The following is a 10,927-nucleotide window of genomic DNA, read 5'->3' on the forward strand; positions in this document are numbered from 1 at the left end:
AGCCTACAAGGCAGATCCCTGTCCTGGGTCCATGGTTAGAGAAGGGGGAGACATCAGCGGGTTGGTTAAGCCTGGCTGGAACTGGTCAAAAGATGAGCAAATCTCTGCTGTTGCTGCTGTGGGGAGAGCAGTCAGTGGAAGGCCAGTTACCCGGCAGGCCAGTCCTTCCTACCCACCCAGACAGGCCCCAGTGCCTACAGGACAGCCGGGGCCCAGCTGCTCTCTTTTTCCTTCCTTATATATTTTTGGGGGAGGTGGGATTTCAAAGAAAGGCATATGGAAAGCTATTTTTGCTGCTTCCGGAGGAGAAAGGAGAGAGTTAGGTGGGTGGGACTGGGCGCAGCGACCCTGGAGGGGCCCTTACTCAGGGGATTGTGGAGCCCAAAGGTCCGGAAGAAACTTCTCCCAGGGCTGCTGTGTAGTCACGCCTGCGGAAGGGCCTGCTTTTCACAGAATTAGCCTCCCTTGACCGTTAGGGAAAACGTCCCCAAGAGCGGCCAGAATCAGAGCCCTAGGCGCTGGGCGCAGAAGGCCCACGCGGCCCTCAGGTTTCCTAAGGCGGTGGTCGTGGTCCACGGGCCCCACCTCGCGGCCCAGCAGGCCCAAGGAGCAGCCGAGGCCCGGCGCTCCAGACCCGGTTCAACTTCAATAAAAAGGCCCAGCCCGCCCTTGATCACGAGGTTTGCCTGACAGCCCAGCGCAGGCTGGGGCCTAATTGAGCCCGGGTCACCTGGGAATAGGTTCAAAGGCATCAAAGCCGTAAACCACCTCCAGGCCCACAGCCAGAGCGGCCTGGCGAACAAAGAGCCCCCAAACCACTTCAAACGCACTAGCGCTCAGCATCCAGATGGCGCGGGGACCCGGTGCTGCCCACCAGGCCCGGCTCCGGCGCCCCAGCAGCCCTCCGGCCCGGAGCTGCCCTCGGGCGCCCAGTGCAGGAGAGGCCAGCGCTGGGCAGTGCCGTGCAGCTCCCGCCGTCCACTACCGACCCACGAAGCGAAGGGGGAGCGCAGAGACTGGGGCCGGACAGGTTGGGCCATACGGGCGTCCCAGGCGGCGCCCAGCACCCTTCAGGGACAGGTTTGAGGGTGCAGCGGCCACTGGGCGCTCCCGCAGAGGCTCGCTGGCTATGGCGCTCAAATTTTAAAGCACTTAGCAGGAACGCTCCGGGAGGGCGTCAGTGCCGGCGCTTCCCAGCAAGTCGGGATGAGACAGTCCCTGACATGAAGACTGGCCCAAGAGGGAGGCATCTCCACTGACCCCATCGGCGCGCCGTGGGGCGGCGTCTTCAGGACCCCCAAGTGTCCTAAGATTGGGGCGCCGAGGGCGCTGCCAGCGCTGATCCACCCATCCCAGGCTGGAGTGTGCGGGCCACGGTGCAGGCTTGCTGAGTGCCCAGGGGCAGCCAAGGCACACACAGGTCCGGGTGCCCCAGGATGCAACCGTCTGCGTTCTCATCTCCAGGGAGCGCATCTGGGGTCGGCCTGGCCTCTCGAACCCTTAGACCTCACGGCCGGGAAGGGCCCAATCTCCCCGTTAAGGTGCAGACAAAGCCGGCTTCCGACCGGCCGGGGGCTCAAGGAGGCCAGAGCGTGGCCAGCTATCGGGCTGCGGTTGTGGGTGGCAGGCGAGGTCCCGGCCTCCGGGGTGCCGGCCGCGGCCCAGGCCGAAGGGGGAGGCCAAACTGAAAGTGCCGCGCCGGGGGCGGGGGCGGCCGGCGAAGGCCCCAGAACTTGTCCTGCCCCCGGCCATCGCGGCCAATCAGCGCGCCGCCCTCGCTCCTGACAACTATTTAGCAACCCAGCCCGGCTAGAGTTTCCAAAAAAGTTAGAATAACTTCCTCTCCCGGAGACCTCGGTTTTGCACAAGCCGGCCTTGAAATCAGAGCCCTTCGTGCAACTCCGGGAGCTGTGCTTGGTCAGCGCTGCGCCCTCGGCGCCCCGGCGCCCCCAGCCCCACGCGCGCCGGGCGGGCGCCATGGAGGAGGGCTCCAGCTCGCCCATGTCCCCCGTGGACAGCCTGGGCACCAGTGAGGAGGAGTTGGAGCGGCAGCCCAAGCGCTTCGGCCGGAAGCGGCGCTACAGCAAGAAGTCGAGCGAAGATGGCAGCCCGACCCCGGGCAAGCGCGGCAAGAAGGGCAGCCCCAGCGCGCAGTCCTTCGAGGAGCTGCAGAGCCAGCGCATCCTGGCCAACGTGCGCGAACGCCAGCGCACCCAGTCGCTCAACGAGGCCTTCGCCGCGCTGCGCAAGATCATCCCCACGCTGCCCTCAGACAAGCTCAGCAAGATCCAGACGCTCAAGCTCGCCGCCAGGTACATTGACTTCCTCTACCAGGTCCTGCAGAGCGACGAGATGGACAATAAGATGACCAGCTGCAGCTACGTGGCCCACGAGCGCCTCAGCTACGCCTTCTCCGTGTGGCGCATGGAAGGCGCGTGGTCGATGTCCGCCTCCCACTAGCGCCGCGCCACCCACCTCCAGACCGGCGCGCCAGGGTAGGTGCTGCGCGCGCGACCGGCACCCTCCGTTGCGGGGCGGGATGGGGCGGCCAGTACCGCAGAGAGACCGGGTTTGCGCCACTCTCTTCGCAGAGGCCCACGGGCCGTGGCGGCGTGGACTGGGGGCGGCCGGGAAGCTCCTGTATCCCAAGGGCGTCCCTGAGGACATTTTTACCCTCCCATGCAGGGGTGGCAGCTGAGAACTTGTGGACAAGGCAAACTCCCCAGCAGGGTCCGAAGGCGCTTCTTACACAAAAGGTCGCATTTTCCATTCACTGTGCTATGGGGGTCTCTGTGGGTGACCGTGGGGGGAGTAGGCTCAGAAAAAATCTTACGGGGCCGGCCGGGGGATGGAGACCAGTTGCCCTTTGCGTCCCCGGTAGCGGAGGCCGCCCGCGAAGTTGCGTGACTGGCTTTGCCGGGCTCCTGGCTTCTCACTCGTCCTGGGAGAGGCAGAGCGTGTTTGTCGAACAGGCACTTAGATCTCCCAGCTGTTCATACGGGAAATTTGCGGCCCCCGTCTTGGGTGCCCTGTCGTTGGGGCCCTGGCCGGACCAGGGAGCATAGAGGTGCTGGCCCAGGGCGCACGGGTTTGCCTGGCGAGCGCGGAGGACGCCGCGCTTGTGGCTCCGGGAGCCTCGGGTCGAGGGCGCCGAGGCTGGGAACAGACAGCCTCTGGGAGCTCCGGGCTACCCGCAGGCAGGTGGAGCCGACCTAGGAGCTGGAGCCTCAGGCCCCAGCCTTGAACCTGGAGCGCCCAGGAGGGCCGCGCCGCGTCCGGGCGTCCAGCCTGCGTGGGGGTGGGGGGAGCTCGAGGGTTCCAGTCTGGGAAACAGTGGGGAAGGCAGACGGTGCGCGCCGGACCCTGTGGGGGTGAAGGCGCGGAGGACGCAGCTGCCAGGGCACTCGGAGTTCTGGTCATCTCTGGAAGAGCCATTAGGGCGTCCTGCACCGGCTCCTTTTCACCAGACACCTTCCAGGTCCCTTCAGACGCGCTCTGGCGGCGGAGGCGCCGTCCTCCCCTCCGGTCCCGCGCGGCGAGCGCCTCTCCTCCGCGGCGGTCCAGGGTAAGGGAAGGGCGCCAGATTGTTTTTGCTGGGGCCGGGTTAAAAATGCTTCTTATTCAGTATGCTTTAGTTTCTCCCACATCTCTCTGTGTTTTTACAAAAGCCTCTACTTCACACAGAAGGAATTCAGATGAATCAAGAGCGCGCGGCCACCCATTCCCCCAAACGTATCTATTTCTTTTTATGTGGTTCTGTAATATCCGCGAATGTTGTTGCTACAGCCGCAGAAGGCTGATGCAGCCCAGGTGGGCTTTGGTTTCTTAGCTTTTATTTTGGTGTCACTGGAAATTCTTTTAATGCAATAGCCTCCAAAGATAGCGACTATTTTACAGTGTTTTTAAAAAATAAATTTTAGCAGAGACTAACTTGTGAGAATCTTCTCCTGCCTTTGTCAAAAACAGATGGAAAATGTCTCAATCACGTATTTCTCTAGGACAGAAAGTTTGGATTGGCTGCGGACTAAACGCTGCAGTGGGCTAATACGTTAATTCTGGTTTTTGCTGTCTAAATTATGAGCTTCCATTAGTTACTTCCATTTAAACTTTATACCATCCGCAGTTTACATGGTTTACATCGGAAATAAGGACAGGCAGATGAGGGATGTCATCTTTTAAAACACACACATATAACTTTGTTTAAGGAAAATGTCAACAGATTTATTAAGACTGCCCCCCCCTCCCGAAAATGACAGACCACAAATACCAGGAGATATTTCCAAACGCTTAAAACTCATATACTAATAATTGCACTTCTTAAAATGTAGAGAATCAGCCATAGACAATAATTAAAAATTATATAAAAATAAAATGTGCTACGCATAATAAGTAAATGAAAACTGTTAAGAGCTTATTTGGGAAAATGTTTTTAAAATATGATAGGTAACACAGTTGGGAACCAAATGATATATACGGGGCCTATTTATTCTTATTTTTATAGACCTGAATATTACTCGGTGGTTCAGATAAGTCAGTTTCCTCACTTAGACATATTCTCTCTAAGAAGAGAAGGTAAATGTGGAAATTTTTGATACACTATGATTCTGGACCCCTTGTTTTTATCCATCAGGCATGTTAGGCAAACGTATTTGTATTATTTTTGTTTTTAACTCATTAGTCCCCATTCACATAAATATAATCATAATAGGTTTGATTTCCTGATAATGTTTGATTTCCTAAGTAGCATTTGTTATTTATTTGTATTATTTCTAAGAAGCATGAATTATATGTATCAGCAAAAATTTCCCACACATCTCAGTAAATTGTATGTGATTCTTATGTCCAATATGAGGTACTTTTACATATTATGAAAAAAATGAGTTTAGACTAATAGGAACAACAACAAAAAAAAAGCTGAAATTGTCCTTTGACATGAAGAGAAATGCAGGAGATAGCAGAGTGTGCTGGTGCCGATGTCTACCCTTTCTTTTTTGGCCTGATATTTAAAAACACAATTAGACAATAAATCCGGTGTCTTTGGCCAGTCAGCTGGATTCATCTAATGGCACAGTATCACAGGGAGTTTTAAGTATTCCCACCAGATGCTCGAGCCTTCAGAGCAGGTTCTGAGCCACCTGGCTTGGAGTGTGGGGAAGGTGACCACTGCTTATCCACAGATACTGCTCTCTGCTACGCAGTTAGAGAGACCTACGTCTTCTGTAACTTTGTCAAGTGCGCACAGATTATCTCTGGGTTCTGTTGCTCAACAAGCTTTTTTTCTTTCTGAGAACTTTTAGTTGCTTTGGAGAAAGTATGTGACTTTCTTCGCCCTCTGATGTGTGGTGTGTGTCAGCCTTTTCTTTCCTCCAGAAAATCTAGTTCTTGAAGGCGTTCATTGACTGCTACATTCGGGATGTAGCTGGTTTCAAAAGAAAATTAATTCCTCCTGGAGGAGAATAGAAATGTAGAATCCCAGTAAAGCTTTGGATTGGTTAAAAGAAGGAAAATGAAGACTGAGCCACCTGAAATATAAGTAATGCTTTCTTACAAAGCACTCATCAGTAAAATGAGATGTAGCGATTTGACCTCTGTTGTGTGGATCTGTCCCCTTAAATATCACTGCTGCTCTTTCAACCTCCCATAAAGGGTGTCTTGCTACTCGTGTGGCCAGGAATAGGCCTTTTTTGGGGCTGTCTGAGGTTGTTTGAGATATAGCACTTCATTGAGGTTTTCTGAAACTCCTATTTTCAGACTGGTCTCAGGCTAAAAGAATTGTGTTTTTGTCATCCTTGCCCCACTGTATTCTAGACAGCACAGACGCTGGATGCCTTTTGCCTGGAAAAAAAGACCATAAAGTAAACTCTTCCTGAGCAGAGCACTGTAACTCATAACTTTAGTTTAAATCTGGGCTTTAAAAAAAACAAATATTTTAATAAGCCAATTTTAAAGGCTGAATTTTTATGACAGTTTTTAAGCTTAGTATTTATATTAATCTGTTCTCGCTGGTGTCTTTAAAACCCTGTGAATGCACGCTGGAAACACTGGAATGTCTGTTTATGTTTGTGTCTTTTCCTGGGAAAGGGTCAGTGTGCTGCAGAAAGCAAACCAAACACAAACCTCTCCGCTAGCAAAGAGTTCAACCCAACAAGGCAGTAAAACTCAAAGAAGAGATGGCCAAGCAATAGAGAGCCACAAAGAAGCAGAATGTGAGAGGCACAGACATGCATGTTTGCCAAAGAAAAGCCAGGATGAAACAATAAAAACAGAAACTGATTAAAAAGATGCTCCACGTGGTCACACGTGGGGTACAGTTGCAAGGAGCTAAACAGCAGGTACACAGGAGCGAGCAGCTCACACACACAAGTGCATGTGAAACTGGTGAAGTCTGCACTAGGTCCGGGACTGTATTCGGCCAGTTTCCTGGTCAGGTTGGTGTAGACTTTGGCAACATGTCTTCATTGGGGGAAATGATTGGAGAGATAAGGGAATCTGCATAGTATCTCTTACAACCTCATGTGAATCAACAAAGCAAAAAAGATATTCCACAGAATTTTGAATCTCTATACTTAGATGAGCAAATTACAAAAGAAATTATTGCTATGTTTGTTTCAGAGTAATAAATACAAAATGTGCTTTGAGCAGAGACCCACACTTTGTCGTTCCTGACACCGTTGGTGTTGAGCTTTTCTTCAGAATATGAGGAATATCAGTGTATTTCCAGTGTGTGATTGATCAAGCTGGTTCCTTGCCGTTCCTAGAGAGTATATCCCAGAAATCTGAGCGAAGCAACAATGCCAATTTTAATTCCTTTTTCTACATTTCCTACATTTATTCCTATACTAATACAATTTATTTTTCAAAGAAAGTTTGGGAAATATTAACCTTAACTATTTCCTATATACCTGTATTACATTTGCTTTTTAAGACACTGATTTTAGGCTTACTTCCATCTCTCTCTCACACACACACGCAATGATTTGTAACAACTAAATTATAAAACAAATGACTTATAAAAATTATCCACCCAGAAGTTTAGAGACTGAAGTTTTAGAATTTGGTGCAGGACTCAAATACAACTCGGACTTTTCCTGACAAAGGAAAATAATACCCTGATCATATGTGTCCTTATGTTAATCTGAAATTTTAAAAAAAAATTGGAGCTGTTTACAATGAGAGGGACGGGTACAGGGAGGCACACAGAGAGGATCAAATCCTAAACTCAGGGAGGCACACACAGAGAGGATCAAATCCTAAACTCAGTTGTGGTTATTTTAAATTAATATTTGTCTTAGAAACATATTTTGTGTTTTTGATCAGTAGGAAACCTTTGAATGAGGTTTGGTTATGTTTAGCTGTGCCTTCACTGAATGCTTATTTTAAATTGAGGACAGTGACATTAACGATGTGATTTTCACGCTGCCGTAAACTGAGGCACAAGGGGATGTTTCCTTAGTGATTCCTAACGGCCGTCTCATCAAAAGGAGACTCGAATCTGAAACTGAAAATGCCCGGTAACTGTGTGATGCTTTTAGTGGTTAGCTGAAAACAGAGTCATTTCGAACTCAAACAGTGTACCAGCTTCCTGCAGCGTCTCATCCACAGGTCCACCGTGGGGGCGACTGGACCGTCCTGTGATGGCCAGTGAGTGGGAACTTGAGTTTGAGAGCCAAGCGCAATGTCCGCTGAGGCTGTTACTGCGCCATTTCCCATCATAATGTTTTCCTCTGTTATTTGACCGGGGAAAGGTTTAGATGATCCAGCTTCTTTTGAAACCTCACGCAGAATCGTAGTTTTACTTCTCAGATCCAAAGAGCAGCACCTTTAAAAAGAGGCAAATCCTTCCTTCCTTCAGTTCAGCATTTTCTATTCCTTGAACTCCGAGGGCTTTCCATTATCAAATTCAATTACTTTGGAAAATACCTCTATCTTTTCAGCTCACATTGTGCCTTAAAAAATACATCTCTCAGCCTCCTTGGGGAGGAAATAGTAAATTTGGTTATGTCGCCTGGCACTGGACTGGGGCCTCTCACCGTTTAATTGGCAGTGTTTGCCTTGTGTTTCTGGGTGGCAGGTCTGGTGTGTGACAGATACAAAAGGGTTTGGACAAAGCTCCTGACTTATTAACCATTTGACCTGGACTACACGTCAGACGCCACCCCATTGCTGAGGTTGGTGGTGTGGTCACCACTGAGACCTTTCTGGAAGGCCGAGCACAGTCGCTCAGGCCAGGAAAACCCAGGCAGGTTTTCAGCATTTCACTGCCATCGGGCAGGTGAGGGGTCCTTTTGTCGTCTTCCCTGTGGAGAAAATGCTCAAAGCTGCATTGACAGTGATGTTTTCCTGTTGCTGTATCCCTTGCCACCCCGACCTTTCTATTAAATTCTCTGTATGTTTGGAGAGATTTTTGCCTGTTTCAGAGGCAGGGGTGCTCCATGAGGGGCAGCATGCAGAATAAATAAACTTCCTAAAAGAAAACACAGGCCAATTGTTTGTCATCCGGTTGGCTGCCACGGTGGGTTTCTCTGTCTGTTCTATTTTGATTTAATATTCTGCAAGTGAAATTGCAGCAGGCAGGATTTTCTTTCAATCATGAGGTCCAGAAATGAATTTTCCCTTCATTCATCTCAGTTCATTCAGTTGATTCAGTTTAAAGGGTGTGCAGAGGGGTCGGAAGTCAAAAGCCAGTTGCCTGCTTGACTGCTGGGACCTGAGGGTGGGGACGTGCCTGTCACCTGCCTCCCACGCTGTGACTCCCGCTGTAAACCTCTGAGGAGCAGTGGCACCTGGGCTAGCCTGCGAGTCGGCAGAACCTGTACTTGTTGGGTCCCTTCTGGATGGTCTGTGACTTGCTCATCTCGAAGTGATTTTTTCACCTTGATAAGTAACATAGTAAGGCAGTTACCATTTCCTTCGGAAATGTCTAAAATACTGGAAATTGAAAGGGAAGAAGGAAGGAAAAGGCAAAATTTCCTTTCTCAAATCAAATCTCTCTCCACACAATTGGCTTTGATTTATGAATGACATCTTCACTGAGGATTAATTTTCCTGAAATCAAATGATTCCAAGTTGCAGGCCACATATAACTAGTTTCTAACTGCAGAATCTCAGACTGTGTCCCGCCATCTGAGTTTTCCCTCTTGTGCAATGATCTGTGTGTGTGGATGGGGACCTAACAGAGAAAGATTTGATCATTTTTTTTCTATCTGGTGAACATTTTTTGTCCGGCAGCTCTCTCCTACCTCTTCCCCCAATCCTGCCTGCACTCTGTGTTTGTTCTTTAGTGGAGAGGTCATCTTTTTAAAATGATTCACTGAAGTCCACATGAGGTTTCGCATTATAAGAAGTAGCACAGGAGCTCAGCGCCTGTAGCTCAGTGCCTTGGGCACCAGTCACATACACCAGAGCTGGTGGGTTAGAATCTAGCCTGGGCCTGCCAAACTGTGACAACTGCAACCAAAAAATAGTCAGGCATTACGGCAGGTGCCTGTAGTCTCTGCTACTTGGGAGACTGAGGCAAGAGAATCATTTAAGCCCAAGAATCGGAGGTTGCTGTGAGCTGTGATGCCACAACACTCCACCAAGGGCAACAAGTGAGACTCTGTCTCAAAAAGAAATAAAATAAAATAAAATAAAAAATAATAAGTAGCACAGGAGAAACCAAAAGGCCACCATCGGGTCCCTGAGACGGCACAGTCACACAGGGAATAAATGCAGAATTACATTCCAGAAGTTTAGTGCAGCTCAGAGATGTGCCCCCTCCTCACCCTCAGCTTGTGTGCTTGGTGACACCCTCTCAGTTGGCTGTCACGACTGTTGTCTAAAAACATTATTTCATTGATATTGGAACAGAAGGATCCCCAACAGATATCTGTACCCTAAAAATCCTGATGTGTCCTGTTTTTGTTGGTTTCTCTCATGAAACATAGCCTGCTTCAACTACCCGCAAACCGTGTGGGGACCGCGTGGTGGCTGTGGCAGAGCGTCCTCTGAGACGGGACCAGGAGACAGCGAGTCTGGCAGAGTCCTCAGGTGTAATCGCTGAAGGGTCACCAGGAGTCCGAAGGGCTATGCAAACAGGCGGTATTTTAAGAGTAGAATTAATTCAGGTTATTTTGCTGGATATTAAATTATTGCCAATCCCAAAGCTTCCTCTTAGATTATTTCTTTGTGAATAGAGATTTTCTTCTTTTTTTTTTTTTTTTTTTTTTGAGACAGAGCCTCAAGCTTTCCTCCTGGGTAGAGTGCCATGGCATTACAGCTCACAGCAACCTCCAACTCCTGGGCTCAAGCGAGTCTCTTAGAGATTTTCTTCTAATGGAGCCACAAGTACACGCCGGTTCTTCATTTCTGGGCTCGTTGCAGAACTTGTCACTGGTGTGTCATCTCCTTCCTTGTTTGACTCCATGTCCAAAATGAATAATTCTCTGTCGTTTCACTGCTGAGCAGTCTAATTCCCTGTGTCTCCCCAGCAACTCTGCCTATCTTAATCGTATTTGTAATCTATCATTTGAAACAGTTAACTTTTTCAGGAATGACAAAGTAAAGAGAAAACTAGGATGTGAACAGGACAAATGTTATACAAATATATGAGTTTCACAAGGGGTCGGGGCGGGGAGGGGATGTGGGATCTTCCGTAGGAACACGGAAGCCTCCAGCTTTGTGTCTGGGCCACGCGCCCATTTCCACTGCCCACTGCGGGAGGCCCTTCACCTCTTCCTTCAGGGGCCCTCGGAGACCTAGAAGTCAGCACTTTATCAGAAAAAAACACCCTGCCTGCTTTCCCAGAACACTCACAGTTTGGAAAAAATCCAGCAGAGTAACCCCAGCACTGCTGCAGTGATGCCGCAGGCAGAGGCTGCCGGGACGCGGGGACTCAGCAGGACCTGCAGCCCCTCTGCCCCCTGTCTGCTCCAGGCACCAGCACTGC

At 49.9% G+C, this 10,927-nt stretch overlaps 2 protein-coding genes across 2 annotated transcripts in view; one reads left to right on the top strand and one right to left on the bottom strand.

The window, feature by feature from the left end:
* Nucleotides 1-447: 447 nt before the first annotated feature.
* Nucleotides 448-1,752, bottom strand: LOC100951285. The gene is given in 9 exon segments (XM_012810398.1): nt 448-605; nt 608-765; nt 767-860; nt 863-946; nt 949-1,042; nt 1,044-1,065; nt 1,067-1,125; nt 1,127-1,164; nt 1,566-1,752. Coding segments are annotated over 9 exon segments (894 nt in total).
* A 63-nt stretch (nt 1,753-1,815) lies between these two features.
* TWIST2 (twist family bHLH transcription factor 2) overlaps nt 1,816-10,927 on the top strand; it is a 53,671-nt gene continuing 44,559 nt past the window's right edge. Inside the window, exon 1 of the mRNA XM_003798243.3 lies at nt 1,816-2,495. Coding sequence (XP_003798291.1) covers nt 1,978-2,460 — 483 coding nt within the window. The 5' untranslated portion in view covers nt 1,816-1,977 and the 3' untranslated portion in view covers nt 2,461-2,495. The remainder of the gene's footprint in view (nt 2,496-10,927) is intronic.

Source organism: Otolemur garnettii, unplaced genomic scaffold, assembly GCF_000181295.1.
Source record: "Otolemur garnettii isolate 467f Iridium unplaced genomic scaffold, OtoGar3 scaffold00133, whole genome shotgun sequence".
Classification (NCBI taxonomy): domain Eukaryota; kingdom Metazoa; phylum Chordata; class Mammalia; order Primates; family Galagidae; genus Otolemur; species Otolemur garnettii.